Consider the following 27553-nt stretch of genomic DNA (forward strand, 5'->3'; position numbering starts at 1 on the left):
GGATAAGGACTTTACATGCCGCAGTATTCCAGTATCTATTCGAGTACCGCAGCTGGCATACATTCAAACATGGATAAGGGTTTATCCAAATTTCTGACACCAGGATATGATGTGTTCCTGTGCAAATCGGATACACCAAACACCTGATCATAACTGGAGGACTGCGGTGCATGTAAACACACTCCTGCAGTCTGAATGTGATCAGTAAAAAAGCCTCTCTGGTGAACTTCCCCCTGCTCACTGCGTCTTTTGCTCTCTTGGCTCCTTGGTGTGTTAAAGCGAACAGAGAAGCTTAAACTCCAGGACTGAATGGCCTCTAAACCCCAGCAGGATTAGCTCCAGACAAAGACGCTAATCACTTTGACTGACCACTCCATTGAACATTTTAACCTGGGATTAAAACAAATAGGAGCCTGGCTAAAGCGGGGCTAAAGTACCGCTAGCCTTTTGGCCCCTGAGCTTTGTTAGCGTTTACCCTGCGGCTGACTTCCACACAAAAGCATCGATACACTGCTGAATGACAGCGATGAGAAACTGTTAAAGACCTGAATCCTGGGAATGTGTGGACTGAAAAAACTTCCCTTACTTCCCCTTAGGGTGAAACTTTATTGAGCTAATGTCCCCCACGAGGACAAACACACTTTATTTAAAGTCATCTCATTATTGGTTAATGACCGACTCCCTCATCGTCTTCCTCCTCTAAAGATCTGATGTGAGATATAAAAAAAGGAAAATAAACTACAGCATAAAAAAATATAGAGAGATTATATTTAGATTTCATGCAGAAATGTAATTAACAGCAAATAAAACCACACGAACTCGAGCAATGTTAGGGTCTTTGTTAACCCTTTAACTTCCTTGTCAAGAAAAAAGCAGTTTAAATTTTATTTCTTTGCAGTTTTTGTTTCCTTGGAACTACGATAACAAAAATATAAAAATATAGGTCTCTATCAAACAGCTGAGATGACCCTTCATGGTAAAACAGAAAGAAAAAATCTCAGGTACAAACCATGAACTGTTATAATGCTTGATATGTGTTAGTATGCAAACATATATGAATTTGTGACCATGGAATTAGTAGTGTTGCCAGTACTTTTATTATTTCCAGGTATGTCTTCTACATATTTACCATTATATTACTTTAAAAACATCTCAGAAATGGTGAAAAAATCCTATTGATACCATTTTTTTCATCAAATATATAGTGGAAAAACATTACATTTATTTATTTATTTACCTATTTATTTATTTATTTATTAATGACAGTGAATATTCTTTTTTTTTTTTTAATAAAAATTTTGAATTTATTATCTGAGCATTAAAACCTTTACCATAAAAAGGCCATTTCAACAGTTTGGTCGAGCATGTTCATTAGATTTTATTAGATTAGATGACCTTATTCGAAATTTTAGTTTTTGTATAAAGTTCCATAAATCTGTTCAGTAACTACAACATGTCAAATAAACACACCTAGCTTTGAAAACCCCGCCACACAGATCCTGCGTGTCCGGAGTGACTCTTTTGTTACTAACTTCCTGTAGGAGGTGAACTAAGAAAGACATACTATAAAGACACAGCGACATCTAGTGGATTTTTTAGCACAACATACCTAAACCGCATGGTGTAGATAGCTCAATCAGGCTGAGTTAAATTCAGCACCTTTTTTTCATTAAGATATAGTGACTCAGAATGTGTCGAGTGTATGAACGGTTGAGGATGTTAGACGGTTAACTTGTGGGATAATATTCCACTCAAAATACGTTGCCACAAGCCTAACCAACAAGATGTTAGTCCGTCTCTCAATACAGTCCTACTTCCTGTATGTGGCTCTCAGTTCTAAGCTCAGTGGTTCCTATGGAAGATGTAGGACGGTGCTGCTGTAGGACTAAAAGCTACTGGCTATTTCACAAAAAGAAAAGACAAACATGAAGACGTGTTTCCCTTTTCAAAGGCGTATAGCAAATGGAGGTTTTTTTTTTTCTTAACACAGGCATATTTCTAAGGTAGCAAATTTTCTGCCTAACATATAGTTGGAGGGCCCCCTCATGCCATCGGCCCTCCACCCAATGCAACCGCCCTTCCTGGACTGTCTATATTTTCGCCCCAGATTACACAGGATAAAGGCGGATTTATAATTGTGTGTTAGCTCTGTGCAGAGCCTACGCCGTGGCCTACACATGTGGCCCACGCCATTGTGAACATTTATACTGGTACGGGTGTGGTGATGTGTCTGTGTCACTCTGCAGTTACACCTCCAAAACACTAGTCAGCGGTGGAATTTCTTTGAAGTGCTATAAAGTTTAGTTGATTCAAAACACACATTAAACACACATTAAACATGGCTCAATAGAGACCGTTTCAAACACAAGTGCACAAATCAGCTTCACTATAACTCGCAGCATTCACAGACAAACACTTGTCTTTATCTGGACACATTTTCCCCACAAATACAACATGCTAACGTTATTAGCACAAGCCTATGGCATTTTACATTGTATAAATTAGCCTAGCAGCTAGCAGAGATTTCCTCTGCTCATATGAAGCCAGGATAAATCACACACAAGACTTAAAATGCTATTTTAGTGGAGGCTTTATTGTCTTCACAATTTATTGTTTCTTATCTGTGAAATTAAAGTAAATCAAAGCTTTGTTTCCACTGAGGGAAATGGTTTCAGCTTACAGAGACAGACAGGAGGTCTGCGTCGCTGCAACGTGCAGTTACATTTCTGGGAAGGTGCACATCAGACTGTGGCGTAGGCTCTGCAGCTTTGATTCAACACAGAAGTATAACTCCCGCTAAAGGGCACAGTGAAGGCCTGAACACAAGCTTAATTAACAGAGCCTTCACTTTCTGCTAAACAGGCTCATCCTGCATTAACAAAGTATGCAGTTAAAACAACTAAGGGGAAACAGAGTGAAGGTCAAGTGTAGGAAAGAAGAAAACAGTGGATTTTACATTAACAGACCCCGAAACTATCAGGAAAACTCATCTCGAACATTCGCATGAAATAATCCGCTCAAAATTTATCCAGGTTGCTCGTTTTAAACAAACTCCCTGCAGTCATTGGGCTCATTGTTTGGGTTGATTTACAGTATATCAGTTGTTCTTTACTGTTACTGTTATGCATTGAATAGAATATAAGATAACCATAAAATATGTCACTAAGTCAGTTTACTCAAAGACAGAAAAAGGGTCCCTTCAGTAAGGAGGCTGGTGACCACTGCCTCACAGTGAATACGTCCAGTAGTTTGTGAGACTAACGAGAGGCTGCTCTCTCCATGAAGGAATATTCGTGTGATAGACAGCAGCTGTCAAACCGTCCTCCACCTCACAGTGTGAGTGTGAGAGTGATGTCATCACTGTGGGACAGCAGGCAGCGAGATAATTAAAAAGAGTAATCTCTCCCCCCCCATGTCCACAGTGAGCCACGCAGGACCGTACGGCCCAGATGGTCAGCCAATGGGAGGCTTCGTTATGGACGGACAGACACACATGGGAATCAGACCACCTGGTAAACACACACACACACACACACACACACACACACACACACACACACACACACACACCCCAATTCAAGCTTGTACCTTATGTTGCTGTGGACTGTTGCTGTTATTTTCCTGCCAAATGAGGACATTTGAATAAATCTTTATTTAGAGGAGTGCTCTATCATATTAACATTAAACATAATAAAAGTTTATAGCTGCACTTACTGTCCAACTGAGGCTGCACTGATCATTGCAAATGGAAAACGAAGCACCTTTCTATCACTTGATTTTTACTACCTGTGGGGTAAACAGTGGGCGAAGAAATATTCAGATCCTTTACTGTGTTAAAAATATTTATACCACACTGTGAAAATACTCCACTACAAGTAAAAGTCCTGCAAGAATTAACTGAAGTAGAAGTATGTATGTTACAGTAAACTGTTCCATACTGTCAGTTTTCCTCTTCTATCTGATGTTTTTGGATTAATATTACGGCTGCATTAATGTGTATATTGTTGGGCAGTTTAATCTACAGCGATGCATCATGGTCTATAAGATCATCATATGTTTGTAGCGTGGCTGTCCTGTGAGTACAAGTAAAAGTACTTAGTTACATCCCACCACTTTTCAAGTTTTATGATTTATTTTCTCTAAAAATCAAAATCAAATCAAGTTTGTTTATATAGCACATTTGAAAACAACCGCAGTGACCAAAGTGCTGTACAAGATAAAAGAATGACACACAAATATATAGCAATACAAAATGTACACAAATATGAAACAGAATGAAACTGGTGAGAACAATTACAAACATGAAAAGATAAAATGTTCACTACAGACAACCAAAGGCCATTGAAAACATGTACGATTTAAGATTGAAGTGTCAGTGGAGGGGGAGCATTTGATTAAGAGGGGAAGGCTATTCCGGAGCTTTGGAGCAGCGACTGCAAACCCAACCAAGCGTGGAACAGTTAAAAGACAATGTCTTTTGGGAGTTGGAGTAGAGCAGAGGAGTTCAGCGATACACTGGGGTGCCAGCCCATCTATGGCTTTAAAAACAAATAAAACAACCTTAAAGTCACTCCTGTATTTGATAGGTAGCCAGTGCAGGGACGCTAGCGCTGGTGTAATGTCTCTTTTTCTGGCATGAGTGAGGAGTCTCACTGCAGCGTTCTGCAAAGAGCTGCAGACGAGACAAAGATGACTGGCAGACACAAGTACAGGGATTGATACAGAATGATACTGGTGTGTAATCTGTTTTGTGGTTCATCTGTGTGTTTCTGTGTGTGTCCTGCAGGTCCTATGGGTGGCGTGGGGATGGGGATGGGCGTGGAGGGACAGTGGCACTACATGTAGCACCACCGCCACCCTGCAGCCAGAGGACTCGCCCAGTGTCCCGGCAAACCACCGTAAGTAACTCATGTTTGAAGGACCAGGTCACCCACATTATATGTAGGGCTGGTGAGATTGGAATCATCTGTCGGAGTCGACTTTTTCTCATTTTGTTTTTTGTTTTGTCAGTACAGTGTACAGTGTAACTCAGGGGGCGTTTCAGTCCCCAGATTTAGCGGCGGTAACCTCACCTATGGTCATGAGATCATGGATATGATGGCTGGGCTCAGCCTTAGAGATAGGGGGAGGAGCTTGGACATCTGGAGGGAGCTCGGAGTAGAGCTGCTGCTCCTTCATGTTGAAAGGGGTCAGTTGAGGTGGTTCGGGCATCTGACCAGGATCCTCCTGGGCGCCTCTCGCTGGAGGTGTTTTGGGCACGTCCCACTGGTAGGAGGCCCCGGGGCAGACCCAGAACACACTGGAGGGATTATAGATCTCATCTGGCCTGGGAACACCTCAGGGTCCTCCAGGAGGAGCTGGAAAGTGTTGCTGGGGAGAGGGACGTCTGGGGTGCTTTGCTCGGTGTGCTGCCTTCGAGAACCTGTCCCGGATAAGCAGATGAAAATGGATGGAACCACTCCTCGCATTCACGCTGCTCTTTGGTACAGGCAGCTGCAGACACAGAGGCAGCTCTGAGATTTAGTTATCTTATGTTTTCTGGTGAACTTAAGGCTCACACCAACTTAATACATCACAGTCTCTGGCTTTTGTTTGATATCTAGTGTTGGCAAAAAATGTTGTTGAACATTTCCAGTCCATTGTTGGTGTCATTAGCATTAGCCTGAGGGCTAACTTGGCTTGTGAACCACATTACGTGAACATTGCTGTAACCCTGTATGTCCCGCTCAACCCTGATGGAACCCTCAAACTCTATTTGGAAATAAAAGAGGGAATGGTCAAATATTGAACAGCCAAATCTGATTCGACTGACATAATTCTGAGTCAGGTACATCCATAATTACATATTTTTTCTTTTTACAGATTTTGCAAAATATGTCTGTCTGTCTCCACCCTAATACAATGGCTATGAATGTAGTCTGGTTTGTGGTACTGAGAGGACGCCTGTCTTACACCAGGCACAAAGCGACAACAGGACAGCGTAACTGTCATTTCTAGTTTCAGACCGACACAGTTGTCATTTCTACGGCGTGTTTGGTTGCTTGGGTGCATTGTTGGCGTATTGCTGTTTCAAGATAACAGGATGTGATTGCACCATTGAGCAACAAAAAACGTGTCGTAAGCGAGTGAATTGTTCTGTGGGAGAAATACACAGTTATTACATTGATCAGACATTTTGTGTTTTGTTTGACTGAACAAAGGGTCTGCTGCTCTGAAATCTCACATGGACTGTTTGAGTTACTTCATTTTTCTTCAGGAAAGTGCATCCACATTAAGACTCCTACAGACTGTGAGATTTTAGCAGTCTTATAAGTTTAGAGCAGCTACACTGTGCTGCTATCTGTCTGTTCGTTTGGGTTTAGCACCAGTGCGTCATTTCATGCTGCATTTCTATTGGTTGGTTAGTAGACGTAGGTGGTAACAGCAGTCACACAGTGAGATGGTCATCCCAAATTTCTGACACTGTCAGATTTTTATCCCAGGCTGTCTTTGATTCCAACACTGTGACAACGACCAGCCTTTAACCTCTCACTGTGCGACATAGGACCAATGTTTTAGAGCCATGACCAAAGATATCACCACGTTTCTTTCGTCCGGGACGGCCTTATATCGCACAGTGTATACCACACTTAAGACGCTTCGCATTTACACATGAGGAGCAGCGTAACTTCACTGGTTATTTCAAAAGCTAAAAGTTTAGTTCTGTTTCCTCAGTTTACAGTTTTTAGTTTTGCTGCTTAAAGGCTCATGATATTTGCAGTAGCTGCATAACTGCTCTGACTGCATTAATCTCAGCAGTAAACCACTAGCTGCTCCAATTTGACGAGTCTGCCATGTAAATAGCGGTGCGCCAGGTGCAGGTGCACGTGGCTTTTAAAAGCTTTTAAACTTGCAGCCTCCACAGCAGCATATTTCCTTTGGCAAAACACTCACAAGGTCCATTAGAGGCAGCTCCGGAGCTTTCAGTCGTATCTCATGATGTTTCTCATGAAACAGTTGTGTTCAAATTGATGTTTTCTGAGCGTTTTCAGGACTTCTCATCCATGTTGGCTTGAAGGAACTACAAGACCTAAAACAGCAGAGGGACTTAGCAGCAGAGCGCTGTAAAAAAAAAAAAGACGTCGTCAAAACATCTCTCTCATCCTGTCACCGGTCCTTTCAGCTCCTCCTCGCTAATTAAAGCCACTTCCATCTGATTTAAAGGTCAATTAATCCTCTGAGATCCTCTCCACATTCTGTCTAACGAACTGATCATTAGTGAGAGACGCACAACGCTCTCATCTCTTTATTTGATTACACAGAGTCCAATTACTCCGTAAGCAGTTTTCATTATTAAGCTGGAGTGGAGGGAGGGAGGAGGGGGCAGTGAACGCAGCACAGGGAGGAGAGATTAAGAGGATGTTAATGTTTAGAAAGGAAGTGTGGAGGAGTTCAAGAAGGGGGGGGGGGTGACAAGGGGGTTTCCCTAAAATGTGGTCAGTCAGACGGCAACATCAGTCAGACCAAAGACAATTAAAGAGTCTTCAGAAGAAGCATTTGTGCCATGATTGAGCTTATGGCTCTCAGGAAACAATACACCTGTCAGCTGGGATCTGATGCAACCATGCATACACACACACACCCACACACACACACACACACACACACACACACACACACACACACATACATATACATGTACATGACAAATGACCACTCCACATCTATTTGACCTCCTTTTTTCCTTTTACTTCTTCTGGTAAATTATTCCAATCTGGATTTTAATCTTTGACCCCTTCGACTCTTTAACAGAGTCACACTAATATATAAAACAGCAGAAATGCACTTTCAACATGGGACATATTTTCCCATGTTTCTGTGTCTAAGTGACTAATGGGAACAGTTTTTGAAATCGGTTCAGTGTGAAGTGAGACGGCTGCAGATGGCAATGACAGAAAAGGCTGCAGTGAAACCACTGAGTGCGTGTTCACACCGTCAATGTACGGCCACTAAAAGTGTTTGTTTTTGCCACTGACAGGCTCAGATTGTAATTATAAGTGTCTGAGAATGTTATGGAGAGGATCCCTACAGAGATAGAGCTGTTTGTTAAAGAGTAAGATCCTTTTTGTTTAACCAGAAACAGCTCTAAAATCTGTTCCAACAATCACCAACTCTGACTTGGTTGATATAAAACCTTAGAGGTCCAGTGTGTCAGATTCACAGGGATTTAGTGGCGTCTAGCGGTGAGGATTGCAGATTTCAACCAGCTGAAACTTCTCCTGGTTAGAATTCCTTCAGCGTTCATTGTTCAGGAGCTGAATTATCCTCAGAGGTCTCTTCCAGCTGATTTAAACTGAATTAAACACTGAATAAAACAGTTTCATGTGACAAATCAGTGTTTCTCCTACACTGTTTTACCTGTCTGAGACAAGCCACTCGCTCAGCTCCTGCTAATGTGTGCTCACATTTGTTCTCTGATAACTTAAGATCCACACGTACAGGAGGTTTTTACCGGGAGCCAAATTATCCAGAGGTCTCTCTCTAGCCTTGCAACTTTTTTCCTCCACTCATAGTTTAACAAATTTCATGTATTATTTATACTTTTTCTTACTCACTGTTGGTTTAAGTCTCTGCATCTCCCAACAGAACAGCAGAGTTAACTTTAAGCCTGAATGCAGGTTTTTTCAGCAGAACATAACTTAGTGGAATGAGTTAACATTACGTCGTGTTTATTCTCTTAACGTCATTGTTTTTGTGTTGACCTGTGTTTTCTCCAAGGTCGAAAATATTTCCAATCAGCTGATTTATTCTCGATTTAATGACGTTATCCTCATCGTCTTTCTCTCGGCTGCTCGCCATCATCTGCCTGCTGCTGTTTGACGGTGACACGGAATTTCAAAATAAAGGCATAACCAAAGGATGATGATATTGGATCGTTTATCATTATATCACTATATCGATCCAGATCAATGGATCGTTACACCTTTAGTAAAAACACTGAATAAAGCAGTTTCATGCTCTTGTTGCCGTGGGGCTTTCTTACTACGATGTGAATACATGAATGGCCCTGTCTAGAGCCTGTGCCCATTCTGGTGGTGCAACATGGTGATCTCTGTAGACGAGGATCTGCTCCCTGTGTAGATATAAACATCTCATTCTGAGCTAACGAAAACACTATGATTGTTATTTTCAGGTGATTATACACTGAAGAAATTTTAGTTAAACTATTTGCAGTTTCTGCCAATAGATCCCCCTGAATCCTGCACACTGGAGCTTTAAAACACCTCGTTAGATGTAAAATATTGTGCCTCTATACAGATGTAAATTACAGTTTATTTAAATGGAGTCTGGTGGGTTTGGTAATAATGATTTCAGGGCTGTTTCTGGTTAAACAAAAAGGATCTTACTCTTCATCAAAAAGGTCTGTCTCTGTAGGGATCCTTTCCATAATGTTCTCAGACACTTGTAATAACAATCTGAGCCTGACAGTGACAAAAACAAACACTGCACCGAGGTGTGTGTGTATATATATATATATATATTTGGATTTTCACCTCATTGTTATTTTTGATTTTTAGATTTGCACTATTTTCTACTTTGTACTGTTGCTGCTTCAAAGCAGTTTCTGTCAGAATAAATAAACTGTATCTTGTTTTACTTTGTTAAGATGCAGATGAATGTTGCTGTGCCAGTCTCAGGCCAGACCTGGACCTAATGGTGACTTGCATAAATCAAGACGATGCTTTTTTTTTACTGACAAATGTAAATGTAAAATATGACAAGAGGAAAAATAGGAGAGTCTGTTTTTTATTGCCACATTTGCTGCCTCTGGATGAGACTTTCAGATCATATTTCTGAAGCTTCTGGCTCCAACAGAAGTTTCTTCTCTTCAGTTTTAGTTCTTCTTGTCAGTTGACTTCCTGTTGACGTGTCACCGTCTGTTTTCTCTGCAGGACTCCATCAGCAGGTCGGCAGACCTCCTCGGCAGGCGTGGAGCAGGACCCTAAGCCTCCTCACCCCTCAGCCCCACCCCTCTGGGCATCTACCTGGCCTGATAAGGTAAACACCTGATGGCCGCCGTCTCCATGGCCACCGGAGACGCTTTGTGGCTTAAAACCAAACACAAAAACAAAGAGACTGTGGGGACAGACGGAGATCCTGGGTGGAAATAATAAACAGCTGTGTGTCCTCACTGATGACGCTTGGGAGGATTTCTCTGAATCAGGACACAAACGTCGACGTGGCGTCTTTGGATTTGATCATTTCCTGTGATGTCAGCAGCCCAGAGTGCCGTCTTACAGATTTTGTTTCCTCTTTGGACTACAGAAGCCTGAAGTGGACATTTTGACACCAGCAGATTGTCCCTCTCCTCCTCCCCTCCTCTCCTCCTCTCTAGCAGTTGAACTCATATCGACATGAAGCTGATGTCTGTATTTCCCGAGGCGTTCTTTTGAAACACGTCTACAAACAGTTTTTTCAAGAGACCGAAGCTCTGAAAAATGGACGGCAGAGGTCACGTGACAGAGCGCTGTTTACTGAGGACTCTCAGAGGACGAGAGACAAGTCGTTACAAGTGCTCTGCTGCTGCCTTTTTGCATCATATACTGTTTTAAAGGAAAGGACTTCGACCGTTTGACTTTCCACACTGTGTGTGTTTGTCTTTTTTCATAGATGTCTGTCTCCCCTCGAGCCCCACAAACCTTTGAGTTCTAAAATAAAAAAGTGAAGCAAATTTGTTTCTGGATTCGTGAAAGTATTTTATTATCAAAACCATTTTGAACAAAGTGCTGTCAAACTCCACAGAGGGAGCTGAGTTTGTACAAACACATGATAAATTAGTACCTGAATGCTAAAGTTCACATATCTACCTGTTTGTTCCCAATGTTGGGAATTCTCTAGATTTCCTCCACCACATTTCAGGGGAAACTTTTGCTTTTTACTCGACTACATTAGTTTAAAGCTGGAGTCACTGGATACTTTGGAGATTAAGACTACATCCATGCTAAAATGTTTTCATATTTCAAAAACGATCTCTGCCCACAGAATCATTTTAGCACTATTTTAGAATTAATCCCTGGCGTACATGTGCCGGTGTAAACAGGAAGCAGAATGTTTACTCTGCAGATGATTGCTACGGTGAGACTAGAGGTTTCTTTCTGGCGCTGGTGCTTTTCAGCTTCACCCAAAATCGGCGCTCATTTTAGGGCTGAAAACGCCGCTGGAGATGGAAATTATTGCAAATCACTGAAACAAAAACTTGGCTCCTGCACATGCGACAGTAGTAGCATCATGAAGCGCAGAGTTCAGTGTGGATGCTGGGTGTACATGTAGTTTTTAAAACAAGCCTGAGCTCATTAAATATATCCAATATCATCTTTCGGTGACACTTCATTTTACTGGTCCTTTACTTTTCTACTAATTTCCTTGTTTCCAGAAAGAAGCTGATATATAACCATTAATTACTACACAATTTCTTGGGAAGGTTATGTGATCTGGTGGTATAATTTTTTTTTTATTATTTATTTTTGAAATTTTTTAATTTGAGTTTTTTGCAGACATGATGATGAAATTCACAAACATAAATATGCAGGAAAATATTTTTATGCAGAACCAAAACTGATGATCTCTTAGAGCTTTGAGGCTTTTTGGGAGCTCATGTCTCTTCCAGAGGAGCCAAGCTGCACGTCGCTCCACCTATTTCAAACCCTGAGTTAGCACATGATGAAATTTACATCACTGGGACCCTCAAATACTTTCACTGCTGCAGCGATTCAGACAGAATAATTTGGCTTAAATGTTCTGCTCGTGGAGGACGAACTTTGGAGGATACATTTTTAGACATTAATGGCTGCTTATAAACACCACACACTTTCTTTTCTTAAATTCTTTAATTCCTTCCTTAATCTGTCTGTCCGTCTTCCTTCTCTAACTCCTTCTTCCTTTCTTTTCTTTTTCCCTTTTCTTTAAACTTAAAAACACATTCTCCTTCACATGACCACAGTACTTTCACTGCGGATACTTGACTTTATTTTACTGCTAATACTTTAGTTTCTTTAGTACTTTAGTCTATTAATTAATTTATTCATATGGATCCCCATTCGTAACTACCAAAGTAGCAGCTACTCTTCCTGGGGTCCACACAAGCAAACATTACATCATGAATGAATGAATGAATCTTTATTGTGTACAATGAAATACCATTTGACTTCCTTTGTATAAGAACTTTAAGAAATGCACACACACACACAAAGACACATAAAAAGGTCAGAGCAGCAGCAATAAAAAATTGTCAGTGCAGTAATATAACAGTATAAAACAAAAATATAATTACAAATCCGAGACAAAAAGGAACAAAAGAAACCAGGAAGACTACAAAAAACAAATAAATAAACAAAACAAATCAAAAACGAACAAACAAAATCAATAAAATAACCACAATGGCAATAATTACAACACTGACAACAAGTATCCTCACTACATCTAAATTGTCAGAAAAAACATAAATAGATAATAATAAAAATTACAACAGTAATTATTTCACAGCTCAAAGGTAACAGGAGTGCTACTAAAAACAGCATATACAGTGATTGAGAGAATTTAAGATCAGGAAAGTTTCACATTAAGGTTCGTACAGTCAGGTGTGATGTAACAAACCTTATCTGCAATGGGCTGCTGTTCGGTGCCATCAGGTATCTCTAACAGCTGCATTTGTTACATGTTAAATGTCCATTGTTAAACCATCCCATAAATTCATTCCTCTGAACATTACAGTATGTCGCCTTGCATTTGTGTTTGAAACAGGAAGTGAAAACAACCTCTTGTTGCATGCTAAGCATTAGTTTTATGGTCGTTGCTACTACAGAATTGACAGTAAATGTCTCAGTTCAGGGCGAGTCGTGCAGCTTTATTCTGGAGTAACTTAGTTTTTTAGGTCTTTATTTGATGTACTCGCCCACACTGCTGGACAGTAAAGGGGATTTATAGTTGTGTGGCAGACCCTACGCACATAGCTTACACCGGTGTGAGCATTTATACTTGTGTGTCGGCAGCAGAGGTTCCTGTGAAGTGCTGTAAAGTTTAGTTGATTCAAAACACACATTAAACACACATTAAACATGGCTTAATAGAGACAGTTTCAAACACAAGTACACAAATCAGCTTCACTATAACTCGCAGCATTCACAGACAAACACTTGTCTTTATCTGGACACATTTTCCAAACAAATACAACATGCTAACGTTATTAGCACAAACCTATGGCATTTTACATTGTATAAATTAGCCTAGCAGCTAGTGGACTTCTCTCTACTCATATAAAGCCAGGGACAACAGCAACATTTAACAAAGGTAACGGCACATTATTCGGCTCCATTACAGCTCACAACATTCACTGACAAAACAACTGTCTTATACTAAACATGTTTTTTCAAACAAATACAACATGCTAATGTTATTAGCACAAGCCTATGGCATTTTACATTGTATAAATTAGCCTAGCAGCTAGCAGAGATTTCCTCTGCTCATATGAAGCCAGGATAAATCACACACAAGACTTAAAATGCTATTTTTGTGGAGGCTTTATTGTCTTCACAATTTATTGTTTCTTATCTGTGAAATTAAAGTAAATCAAAGCTTTGTTTCCACTGAGGGAAATGGTTTCAGCTTACAGAGACAGACAGGAGGTCTGTGTTGCCGCAAGGCGTAGTTACAATTCTGTAGAGGTGCATGTCAGGCTACAACATAGGCTCTACATCGACGTGGAGCCTATGCTGTAGCTATCGAGTCACCGCAGAAGTATAAATTCCCTGTAATGTACATGAGTAGGAGCTAATGCTTGAACAACATGAGAGATATATTCTTTTAGTAAGAATTTAGCACATCTCTTGGTAACTGCCAGACCTCTTACCACAACTGACACATTTATCTATTGTGACCTCTTCAGTCTTCTGTCTGATATAACTCTGCAGCATTGTTGGTTACTTTTCGTAAACACGCTGGGCAGCGAGAGTGAAAGTAAAAGCCCCTCGTCATAGTTGCATATTGGGTGCCGTGTCACCGGCTGCCTGCTGTTTACGGTCTGGCACCTGGTCGCTACCTTTTTATAAAGCCCTGACCTCACGTGAGCGCTGTGAAGGTTCACGCCCATAAACGTCCCAAACACAGAAAATAAGAAAATCCAGGCAGAGGTCAGAGTCTCTGCAGATAAACACACTACCACGCACTGAGAGTGACTCATAAGTGATGACTGAGAGGGATTACACCTCTGTTAGAGGCTATACTTTTTTTTTTTAGGAAAATCCTGCAGTGTTTACCTTTAACCTTTACTTCTAATTGAGTATTTTTCCACTGTTGTGTTGCTACTTGCATAAAGAAATCCTTCCAGGGGTCACACAGATACAGGAGTAGAAAATTAACTTTTAAACTATGAAATATATTTTTGAGGCCCAACTATTAGTCACCATTTTATTTATTTTCCATCTCTGAATGCCAGCATGGCAACTCAGTGAAACGCACCTCAGATCAACACACTGGAGGAGCTGCTGGATTTTTGGGGGAGAGGCCAAAAAGGCTTCAGCAGAACTGAAGGGAAACTAAAGTTACAACTCTAATTTGTAATTTTTTGAGAGTCACTGGTTTGAAGAGGAAAACAGTTCAGATCCTCTAAGAGCAGCTGGCTCGCCCCTCGCCCGGCCTTCTCTGGCTCTCACCCTGCCGTCCAGTTTGCTTTAAAATATTCCCACGTATCAAAGTCGTCACTTCACACACATGCAGACCTGAGGGGAGTTTTCTGGTCTTCAGAGCAGCACACTCTGATGCAACTCCAACTCAGGAATTTGACTGAGGAGGAGAAAAAAAAGGCAATTTACGTAAATCTGCTCCAAACTCTTAAATGGAGAGATTAGTTCCCCCTCACGCTCCAGTTGGCCCCCTCAATGGATGTGTTCTCCCAATCCGCTGGGAGTTTCCTAGATACACCTCATTTCAAAGCTGGGCGGCCACAAAAGAGATCATTTATCTTCCTCTTAAAATCAATTACTAATTTGGAGCAGGGAGTGGAGCAGAGTGCACATATTCAGTCAGGAAACAGAACTTGTTCAGAAGAGTTAAACGGTCCTGGTGACATTTTTCAGCCAACATGGAGATTATTTTTGAAGCAGAAAACATGAGAGCTAAAACAAACATGCGTCCTCAGTGCAGCTCGTCTCCCTCTGCTTCACCCGGAGCTGACTGACAGGCGGCAGCTTCAGCTCCCATGTTTGACTGCCCTCTTTAGGGGATTGTGGAAACTGCCTTCATCTCTGTTTTGATAGATAACTGTGTGATTAGCCAGTCAGCGGATGTGGAGCGCCCGTCAGAGAATCAAACGTGCTTAAACTTAAAAATGCAAAAAGATGAGTTTGAAAAGGAGACACCATGATGAAGTACAGAGAGTGTTTGGAGACTGTGGCTGAGTGACAACAACACAGCCACAGCAAAATAAACAGAAACAACATATTTAAGAAAGATTTTTAAATGACTGGAGCTGTGCTGTAATTTCCCCCATATCACTGAGGCAGTGAATGCAATGTGTCCAGACAGGATTATTAACATTACAACAGTTTTATTACTATTATTAACACACTTAAGAAAATTACAACCTGGGAAAAGAGTATCTAAAAATATTTAACAAGAATAGTTTTCTAACTTTTAATCCTTTGGTGCCTTTCTCATGAGGTCAAAGGTCGTCTTTTGCCCACTGCTAATAACACAGGTCTGAGATGATTCACTATATAGTTCGTTATTTACTCACTGCCGCATTTACACTGTTGTAAAGCAGTGGCGGAATGTAACTAAGTACTCAAGTACTGTACTTAACATATATATATATCTGAGATACTTGTACTCAACTTTATAGATTTTATTCTGTTTTATATTTCTACTTCACCACATTTCAGAGGAAAATACTGTACACTGTGCTCCTTCAGTTCTTTCTAACAGTTACAAACATTTTAGATTTGACAAATAAAACACAAGGTTAGAGTATAAAAGTACCCAACAGTTTACAGAGTTGTTAAAATTAACTCCACCTTGGCAACATGTACAACATATAGCAACACACAGCACGGTACACAGAAACATATCTGGGGGTCATGTCGTCATGGCTAAGCCTTCCTCTGGCCCCCAGTTTAGACTCGGCATTAGCGTGTTGACTGAGTCCCCCAAAACAAGTACCACAACATATAAACTAGAGGTGGGACAAAAAATTATTTTTGCAATATACTGTTGTGCTCTCTCTCGCAATAAATAATCAATACACTGAAGGAAAATATCGGTATTTTATTACAACACACACTCAATGGATTTCCCCAGTTGTCACCGTCAGTACTTAATGTCTCCTGCCCTGTTTGTGGGGGCGCTAATCCTGTAAATGAGGGTAAAGACCGTAGAGTGGGCGTAAGCAGCGGCTAGTGTAGAAGACGAGTCGAGCAGTTAGATGCAACAACAGAAGAAGAAGGGAATAAATGCATAATAACAGACATTTTCCTCTTTATGGGTATTTTTTTCCTTTTCAGTCACATATATTATGATATATCGTTGATGAAATTTCTCGCAATATATCGAATATTGCAGATATCGTGTATCGTGATATTGTCGTTATCGAGGGCCAAATATCGTCACAACATCGAATCGTGAGTTACTTGTATCGTCCCACCCCTAATATACACATATACAATACATACACACACCCACACACATCTCCACTAATGATGTAAAACATAAAACACGTGACATGCACACAACTCACCAGCATGTGCATTAAACAGGAGTATGAACAGAGGTGGGTGAGTGGGCAAAAACAAGTAACAGCATGACGTTTAGGAAAAATAGAATTAACATATCAATAGTTAATGGTTGTAATGATCACAGTAGTTATGAAAGAAAATATTCATATAAACATGGGGTCCCCACGAGGCCGAATCTGATCCACAGGGCCAGCGCCAACATTTTTGTTTCCTACGTGTCGCTGCATCACTGACAGTGCTCTAATGATACATGAATAATACATATAACACTCTGAATGATCACTTTTGTTACATTAAGTACAGTTAACTTCCAGTACTTCTGTAGAAATGTCGAATGCAGGACTTTACCTTGTAATGGAGTGTTTTTAGAAAGTGCTATAAGGTAAAATATCTTAGCACTTCTTCTACTACTAACTGTGAGGAGTAAACTGAGCCTCGTGTGTGAAATCAACCCAGTCCCAGAATAAATGTTGGCACTGTACGTTTGGACAAACCACAGATACGTTACATTTGTTTGTTATATAGCAGATACTTCGCATTTCACAACTATTGTTAGGCAGAAATCGGCTTGGTTGTGGTGAGGAAAAGATTATGTTGTGGCTTAAAATACGCAGTTTTAGGGGTGCAGTCCCCGCTGGAAAAGCAGCAGTAAGACAACTGTTTTTCATTGCGTTATCCCAGCTGACTAATAAGCCGCTGGAAGCAAAGCAGTAGGCTCGTTTGAGATGAACTGGGCCTCGACAGTGGATGACGGGTGCAGCAGGAGGCGGTGGTGAAGTTGATCAGTTCCCCAACAGTTTGCAGCAGCCTTCAGTCCATACAGGAAGTCACAGAAACACTCGTAACCTGTTAGATCTGACGCCGATTGATTAAAAATGTTATCAGACCCATATATCAGTTTGTTCTCAGTCTCCAGTTGTTTTAATTATGACACAGTAAACTATCAAAATGCTTTACAGGTGATCTGTAATTTATGTTCATGGTTCAGCCTCGATTTTACATGAATTCTCATGAACATCAGCATCACATCAGTTTGCTGCTGCACAAACACAGCTAACAACAGGAAACTGAGGCTACAATTCACACGGGTTTTCTCACCAAAACTGGACAATAGAAGATTGGAAAAACCACATTCAGATGGAAGCATGGATCCATCCTGCCTTGTATCAACGCTTCAGGCTGCTGCTGCTGGTGGTGTAATGGTGTGGGGGAGATTTTCTTAGTACCAACTGAGCATGGTTTAAACACCACAGCCTACCTGAGTATTGTTGCTGAGCGTGTCCATCCCTTTATGACCACAGTGTACCCATCTTCTGATGGCTACTTCCAGCAGGATAACGCACCATGTCACAAAGCTCACATCATCTCAAACATGGCAATGAGTTCACTGTACTCCAATGGCCTCCACAGTCACCAGATCTCAGTCCAATAGAGCACCTTTGGGATGTGCTGGAACGGGAGATTCTCATCATGGATCAACTGTGTGATGTCATCATGTCAATATGGACCAAACTCTCTGAGGAATGTTACCAGCACCTTGTTGAATCTGTGACACCATGAATTAAAAAGAGGGTCCAACCTGGTGCTAGTAAGGTGTACCTAATAAAGTGGCCTGTGAGTGTATGTGAGTGTATGTTCTGTAGTTTCCTGGTCCAGTTAAATCCAACTCGGCCACTAAATCATTTTATAAGAACAGCCAACTCTTTTCTCTAACAGTTATGTTTTTAGTTTAAAAGAATCTGCAGTCCGCCTGTAGACGTCCTGATATTTCATGTTAAGTTAGTTATTGTGAGCTCTTTATGTATCAAGGTGAGTCAGTTTTATTTCTCAGTTATCAGTGTTTGTAATCGTCTGTGTTCACTCTGTCAGCGGGAAAGAATGCAGCAGAGATGTACAGATGGTGACGGAGCTCTTGTGGGCTCTGGTGCCCAGGGGATGACCCTCTCCGGCTGCAGGCAGTGAGCCCACAGAGGTAACGAGGTTTATCTAAACAAACCGACTCCTAATTTGGACTCGAGTAACAAACGTTAGGCTGAGCAGACCCAAATTCCAAAGAGACATTAGTCTTCCTCCTCCAGGTCTGGGCCCGCGACCTGCCGCTCCATCAATACTCTGCTTAAAAACAACAGCCGCCATGAGCTCACTCACTCCCCCCCCCCCCCCCCCCCCCACCCCCCCCCCCCCCCCCCCCCCCCACCCCACCTCTGTTCGGCCTGCAGATCTGTGGGATCCACGAGAGCTGAACACAAAGTTGGATAATTTATTGCCTTTAATTAAATGCTTGCTTCAGGAGGGATTAGATGTGTTTCCAATGTGCGGGGCAAAAGGGGAAGGTATTCAGTGTCGGACAGAGGATCCACAGACTCGGGGAGCGGAGGATCATGGTTACCTTGAGAGAGGAAGTGGAGGAGGTGAGGTGGGGGAGATGAGGGAGGGAGGAGGGGGAGTCAGTTTACTCCGACGGGACACATCGACCTGGTGGACAGGAAGTCAACCTCATTTATGAAAGACAATCGTCATCTGTTCACCTGAACGTGCAGGTCGTTTCAAGACCACAGGACCTCTCGTCTACTGGTTATTATAAGTGTTAGTAAATTAGCAAATTAGCATAAAACTATAACATAGTATGAAAACTATTTTTTTTAAAAATCCTAATAACATAAAAAGCTGCATGGACACAAAATATAAATGTATTAACACTATAAAAAAAGAAAAAAATAGGGGCATCTATTAGTAGAAATGGATTATAATATTCATAACTTAACTATTTTTTCCATTTGTTTATATAGTGAAGCTGATTTGTGTACTTGTGTTTGAAACTGTCTCTATGAAGCCATGTTTAATGTGTGTTTAATGTGTGTTTTGAATCAACTAAACTTTACGGCACTTCACAGAAACCTCTACTACTGACTAGTGTTTAGGAGTCTTAACTGCAGAGTGACACAGACACACCACCGCACACGTATAAATGCTCTCAACGGTGTAAGCTGCAGTGTGGACTCTGCATAAAGCTGACGCACACACAAGAATGTTGCACCACCATGTTTCTACAGTAGCCCAGAACAGACAAACCAAATACTGGCTCTAGATAGGGACATTCACGTTTTCATGTCGTCCACCGTAGCTCTCCTACACGCTTGGCACATGGGTGAAGTTTCAGTTCTAAAGTCTCACTGCTATACGCCTCTAAATCCGTCACACTGGACCTTTAAGATAAACAAACCCTCTTGGATCAGCTGGAAAAGTCCCAAAGCTGAAAACAGGCTGTTTTTCCGACTCTTTCGAGATACTGTCATTCTCACAGGACAGCCTTGCTTCAAACATATGATGATCATATAGAGCATGATGTAGATTAAACTACCCAACAGGATATAAAGGAGTTAAAATGAGCTCACCCTGAAACATCTACAGCAGGAAAATGACACATTAATGCAGCAGCACTGACAGGAAACATTTTACTGCACTATACATACTTTTACTTTAATATAAGGCAAATGATTATCTTTGTAAATTGCAATTAATCGCTGAATTTTATTATTTATTTTATTTTAAATCAAAAGTTTAAAATTCATTATTTTGCATTTCCAAACAATTTTGAAGCAGTGGAGCATTTTTTGCTTTCATATTAAAATAAATGCCAATAAATTTAGAATTTATTTCAGTCTGCAAATAGAAATAAAAACACTAAATTCATGTAAATAAAGACACAGCCTCTCACAGAAAATGACAACAAAACAAAACAAAACAGCACCAACAACAACAACAACAACTTACAAAAGGCAGCGTTCATACTTTAGGTTCCTGAACCCTGGTCTCCTACGTCAATAATACAGTCGTCCATTTAAACTGAAAAAAAGCTTAAATATAGAAGAATTTAAAAGACGATACAGAAAATACATTTTTGAGAGATATATGGTTGAAGATGTATTTTGTTGACTTATTTGCAATCACTGTGTGTATCAGCACCAGAAGCTTTTGTGTTAGAAATTTTTACATTTAAGTTAGGTTATTATTAATTAAGTCACGATATGTAATGAATAAGGTGAAATAGGGGCAGGGACTTCCAAGTTTTACTTCCACTTACTCCTTTTTGGACTCCTTGTTTTTTGTTTTATTTTCACTTGTCTTATTTTAAACGTTCGAAATAAAATCATTCAATCAATAAAATCATTCAATCAATCATAAATATTTGATCAATAGGTTATTTTTAAACTTTTGTTTAAACCAACGTTTTTGAGCATAAAAACTCAGCTCGCTGACTTTCTGTCTTCTGAAACAACTTTTGGATACTTTCAGGTCATAATTGTTGTTTTGCTCTGTACATTATTTGAGCTGTTTTAAAGTTGACCAAATCTTAAAATTTAAGAGCCTTTAGTTTGATAAATAATACGTTTGTTGGTTCTCTGTGTGAAGTTTTGTTCACAATTCTTGTGGCTTTCTTTTGAAGAATGAAAGTTAGATTTGTATTTGTTTCATATGTATTTCCCCACACTTCCAAACAATGAGTAATGTATGCATAAGGTGTATGATGAGGCTTGATTTAGAGGATCTTGAAATTTTGGCTTTGATATAATTTATGTGCGGATTCCAGCATAGTTTATTATCTATTGCTATTCTAAAACTATACATTTGATTTAATTAGGTTCAGTGTAAGTTTATTAGAATCTATCTCTTTTGCATTTACAATTCCTTCCCCATTGTACACAAAAGTTGTTTTAAATTCTTACCATTATAAAATACATGTGTGTCATCTGCAAATAATATAATATTTTTTTATTTTTCATTTCACTTGATGACGTTGACTATAAGATTTTGTTCTTTCATATCAGTGCTGCACTGCCACAACAGTGTGGTCTTGAAACCATGACTCAGAGGTAGGAGACAACTTTAACCCTTTGAGGCCTGGAACATCATGTGTCCTGCGCTTTGTTCAGATGCCTTCACAAGTATTTCAACCTTCCAAATCTGAGCAAATTGATTTCATTTCTTTGCAGTGAGCAACTTGGCAAGAACTGTTCCACAGACTGAAAGAAAGCTTTAGCTTTGGAAAATTATTCTTTTTACCCGACTGAATACATTGCCCTAAAATTAGCAAGAAATTAGTAAAAACTTGACAAGAAAATTACCTGAAAGAAAAAAATAAAAACAAACAAAAAGCAAAATCAAGAAAATGACTTGAAAAAAAAGTGCTGAAAATAAAATATCTATCTATATTTGTTTCCATAAAATTATAAGAAGTGAAAATATTGTTTTCACCATTTCTTGCTCCAAAATGGTGCCTTGCCGTCTGTGGTGATGCGGTTGCCTGCTGACATCAGCCACAACCTGTGTGCTCAGCTCGTAGGTGGAAGCTCAAAGTACTTAGGTGATATTTTAATCCCGTTTGACACAAGGTGCACATTACTTTTGACTCAACAACTGAGCTGTCTGGGAGTTTGTTTTTTTTAAAGTAAAAGGAGACGTTCAAAAGTGCAGCGGTTTCGTTATTTTCCATCACTGCTGCAGCAGCTTGACTACAAGTAAGGGTGTGTTGAAGGGACAAAATAGCAGCACATGGTTAATGCAGTTTTTAAAAAATGATTAATCGCATCAACAGTGACAGCCCTACTGTAATACTTTCACTACATTTTCCTTGTAGTGGAGGATTTTCACAGCGTGTGTATCAGTGCTTTTACTGCAGCAAAGATCTGAGTACTTTTTCCTCCACTGTATGTAAAGTATATTCTAAGCAGCAGTTTACAGACAGCAGTCAGACAGATGCCACCGTCAAACTGATGAATTGTTAGTAAAAAAAACACAGTTTGAAAGTCTCCATCCATTTCACCGACGACTCTTCATGTGTTTTCCTTTCTGAAGGTCTCAGGTCAGATTCATTTCTCCTGCTCAGAGGAACAACTAATGACTCACAGTGACATGTAATCTGTAGCTGTGAGGAAAGAGTGTATTAATCAGGTTAATGAGAGTGAGAGCGTATTCGCCTGCAGCTCACTCCTTCACCATCACAGTCACTTCAAATAGCTTAGCTCGTTAGGGGGGGGCGGGGCCTAAACAGGCTATATTTTCAATATAACATCCGACATGGAGACGCCAAACTGAGGCAGTGTGAGGCCGTCTGAGAATTAAAGTAAAAAAAAGTATTCAGATCCTTTACTGCAGTAAAAGTGCTGACACCACACCGTGAAAATACTTCACTACACGTAACAGTCCTGCATTTAAAGCCTCATTTAAGTTAAAGTATTTATGTACTTGAAGTACTTTAAGTAAAAGTAATCATTGTGCAGTAAACTCTTCCATGCTGTCAGTGTTTTTGGATGATTATTCCTGCTGCTGCATTAATGTGTATGTGTCATTTTCCTGCTGTTGAGCTTGTTCAGGTTGAGCTCATTTTAACTCCTTTGAATACTGTTGGGTTGTTTAATCTTCAGCAATGCATCATATTCTAAAAGATCATGTTTGTGGTCCTGTTCTCAGCTTTGTGACGACAACATTTCCATCTGATCTGCGAGGGTTTTTAAAGAGTTTATTTAGCTCAAGGAGCAGGAGGATTTTCTCAACACATAAAGGAACACGTCATCCTTCAGTTCAACATCAACACATCTGGAGATACGTGGTTTTCACCGGACAGGAAGGGATGAAATATTATAATCTCAACCAGCCCTTTAACGAAGTCAGAACAAACAAAATGTCCTCACTCGGAGGCACAAACTCAGAGAAGGTTTTGTGTGTTTTGGGGGTCGAGGGGTGAATGTGACCTTGGTTGATGACATCATGTTAGCAGTGTGTATGTGTGTGTGTAATGGATGAAGGGGGAGGGGGGGGGGGGGGGGGGGGGGGGGGGTTTGGTGACCTCCTGTGTTTTCAGTAAACCTTGCTCTCCGTGTGACGATCCATCACAGCAGCAGAGCGTGGAGAAACAGGAGCTCACATAAACACTGTGAGGACTTTAGTCAACAGATAGCTCCAGAGCTAACGGCTACAACACAGCGTCTCATTTTAACATTTCTACTTCTGCTCCGGTCCAGTCGGGATGCATCCAAGGCACTCAGACTGTAGTTAAAAAAACACTGATATTGATTCACAGGTAAACCAACACGTTTCAATCTTCATCAAAGTATAAAATGCTTTGGAAACAGGTGTGCTCTCTGGTTTTTCCTAACCAGCCTAGAGCGCGTTTGTGTGAAAGAGGCGGGGGTATCAACTGTGAGTGACATCATCAGAACCATGAACGCAGTAGGCTGATTCATATGATATGTGATGAAACAGCAGCAGAAGTGAACTGCGAGGCTGTAACATGTCAGTGGCGTGGGATGTCAACGACAGTCTGTAATCTTAAAACAGAAAATCTAGAAACACTGAAAACACCATCCACAAATTCACCGTTATCTGAGACTTAAACGTAGGTATCACTGAGCTCTGTGTGACATTAGTACAGAGTATTTTTTGCTGTTCAGTTGGATGATGATGAAACTCTGAATATGTCACATAAAAGTCTTTAAAGTAACACCAGACTGTTTCTGCTGCTGAAGTAAAGAGTGGAAGAGTAGTTAATGACTGATGAGGTCTGTCTGACTGACATGTTACATTTATAACATTCTCGGAACCCATCAGCTGTATTCGGCGTCTGACTTCCAGCAGACGGTGAATACAGCCTCTGGGGGCAGACCCCCGATTTTTTGGCATTCTGGTTTGATTTGGGCGGAGGAGGTGAATTTCCGTTTCCAACTTCCGTTTATATGTAAGTAAATATGCTGAACCATTGCGATGGATTCAGAGTTTGCAGTGACGCCAGTTATGTTCCGCCTCATTAGTTCTCCGCACGGAGCGTTTAACCTGGCAACAACTGCAGCCGGCTCAAATGTGATTGGTCAATATCACGCGGACTACAAGCAGCCTACAACCAGAAACCAGGGCTCTTCCGCTCTTCTTCTGGAGGCAAGATCTCCGGGGTTTGCCTACAGACTCTACATTCACTGAATGTAGAGTCTGTATATAGAGACTACATTTATAATAACAGGAGCTGATTAAGCAGGTTGAAATTTGCAGTCCATACCGCTAGATGCCACTAAATCTCTCTTAAACTTAAACACTGCTCCTGCAACGTTCTCATGGTGGGGAACATCGGTCTTTTGGGAAAAGTCCTGTGTTTTGTGACCCATCCGCCCCCCCAACCTCCGACCTTAGGGAGACTTTCGTCTTTACCCCCGTCAGTGTGGTCACGTGATCGCAGCCTTCCCAAATACGTGGGTTACACACAAATTACTGGCTCATAATCATGTGGGATATGTGCAAATTTTGGTGCACTACTTTTTATAGGAAAACATACGAACATTGCACGAAAACATCCTGTCATAATGTACAAATATAATGTTTATGTGTTTTTGTCCGGTGATTTTGCAAAAACACTGGACACAGGTATAAACTGCAGCTCCTTTAAAAACTTTAAAGGTGTCTGATTTATATTTAATGTAGTAAATCTATTAGTTTATTTGCAGAAGCTTTTAGATCCTGTACTTATGTAACAGCTCTAATATTCTGTGAAAGTACTCTGCTACAAGTTAAAGTCCTGCATTGCAAATGTTACTTAACAAAATGTACAGATCCTTCCAATTAAACCGCAGATAAACTGTGTTCATTTAAACCAAGCTGAGAATGACCCGTTCAATAAACAGCCCTTCAGAGTCCAACAAGTTAATTTCCATGAACTTTTTACTTCCCCCTGTGGCCTCACATCCTCCCTCCTCCCACCTCTTCAACTTTTACACGAGTTTGTCTGTAAAAAGTGCAGCTGGAGGACCCCGAGTTGGAGAGTTTTCTGATGCGACAGAAATCTCACTGAATTGGTTTGAATGTGTCGACGTGGGTCAAAATGAAGCCCATTATGGTGGAGGCAGAGGTTTTCATTGCAGCGCAGTGATTGCACGCCAGTTCCCAACAGTCCTGTAAAGCTCGTCCATAAATCCAAACGATCCTCGCTGTTGGAGCTGCGAGGGGATTTCATCCAGGGGAGGAAGGGGAGAATAAGACCAGCAGCGTTTAACATCCTGGCGTGAAGTAGGCTGAGCTGACACGGGCCAAATAGTATTGTCATCATGGGAAGTTTTCGGAGGTCTGGCTTCATTACATGTTCAGATAGTATTCTCTGAAATGCCACCGGCCCGGCGTGCTGACAGCTCAGCCTGCAGCAGCTTCAGTCGACAAATGAAAGCATTCCTGCGGGTGTCTTGGATTTGGAGAGAAAACAGACCAGCTTGATAAATGTTCAAATGCTTCACGCAGCGCAATTAGCTCTCAAAAATATTCTGCTTTCAAGATACATTGTGTTTGGCTCTGAGATTCTTCTTCTTCGTTTCATCAGATGTGTGTCCTGTTCTGTTTAATCTCCGAGCCATTAGAGAGCCGCTCTGGTTCTCTGCACCCGCAATGAGCGAGCCAGCTCATGTGAAACTAAACTTCTCACCACAACAAGGTGATTCTCCGACACAATCGCTCGCCTCAGGGAGAGTTACAGAGCGGTTTGAGAGCTCTCTGGCACCTCAGGACGAGATGGTTTCAGTGTGTGGTCTCTAACCAGTGTGAACACAGGTGGCTAAAGTGCCCTTTTTTAAATTTTTTAATTTTTTAACCACACTACTGACAGGGCTGGAGGGACAGCAATGATTGGTCAGTCAGTCCACTGCTTTGGTCCAGACTGAAATATCTGGACAAATATGGGATGGATGCCACAAATTTTTTTTACAGAAGCTCACGTTCCTCAGAGGATTCATTTTGAGACTTAGTGATCCTTAAACTTTTCATCCAGCGATGAATTAGGTGTTGCAATTTGTCCTTTTTTTTTGATTGTTGTGTTGTTGGATAAATCAATTCCCCTCCCGCACTTGTACACTGGGACAAGAACAGTGCTCCAAGCTATAACTGTAGCTCGACTTAACTGCGCATGTCAACGTATTGAACGAGCTAGCTAACGTTACAGCTCAGTCGAGGAAGACGCCATTAACATTTACATCTTGCGCTGTCATGGCCGCTAGTGTCTTATCCATGAGTAGATGCACACTTCCTTCTGTGCGGTGACACGGTTGATGGGTGTAGTTAGGCAGAAAGAAAATAGTTCCTACATCAATCTGCTCACATCAAGCACTGCTCATTTGGCACTTTGAGCTCCACAAGCTGAGTGCCATCTACTTCCATTATATCAGAGAGAAGGCAGACATCTCTACGGCTCATATCTCCAACACTCACACCAAAGATATGTATTTTTGATTTTGGGTGAACTGTCTCTTTAAACTTCGAGCTACATGTTGAAGAAGTCCTGCTTTTCCTCTCTGGCCCCTCAGACAGTCTGTGCATGTCTCTGCTTCCACTCTTTGTACTCCTCACAGAAACACAAAGCTGGGACACCATCTGACATGGATTACAATGGGCCAGTCAGTGGCAATAAATGCAGCATTAAGTTCAGCCCAAACACACGCACGTTGCAAACTGAAGCGGGCACTTTGTGGCCGCCGTCTTGGACGGCTTTCAGATGGATGTGACGGAGCCACTTATCGTAGAGTTTATAGGCCGGTAATGAAACAGTAACTGGAGTCGTTTGCACGCATTAAAGTGGGTGTTGAAGTGGAAATGTGAAGGGAGGCTCGTGGAACATTAGACTTGAAGTGCGGCGAGCTGTAAACTGTGTACTCTGGACTCCGGCTGAAGAGCACGTCCATGGGAATTCTTTTCAAGCTTGTGATGGTGGAAATGTTGCCCATCGCCGTCTGTTCACCGGCTGCAGCTCAGAGGGAAGACACTGG

The 27553-nt window shown here is 41.1% G+C and overlaps 1 protein-coding gene across 1 annotated transcript in view; it reads left to right on the forward strand.

The window, feature by feature from the left end:
* The window catches only part of meis1a (Meis homeobox 1 a), a 75250-nt gene extending 64542 nt beyond the window's left edge, over positions 1 to 10708 (forward strand). The window contains exons 11-13 of the mRNA XM_078166519.1: positions 3423 to 3512; positions 4787 to 4898; positions 9933 to 10708. Coding sequence (XP_078022645.1) covers positions 3423 to 3512; positions 4787 to 4845 — 149 coding nt within the window. The 3' untranslated portion in view covers positions 4846 to 4898; positions 9933 to 10708. The remainder of the gene's footprint in view (positions 1 to 3422; positions 3513 to 4786; positions 4899 to 9932) is intronic.
* The last annotated feature ends 16845 nt before the right edge of the window (positions 10709 to 27553 follow it).

This window comes from Epinephelus lanceolatus, chromosome 3, assembly GCF_041903045.1.
Source record: "Epinephelus lanceolatus isolate andai-2023 chromosome 3, ASM4190304v1, whole genome shotgun sequence".
Taxonomy (NCBI): Eukaryota; Metazoa; Chordata; class Actinopteri; order Perciformes; family Serranidae; genus Epinephelus; species Epinephelus lanceolatus.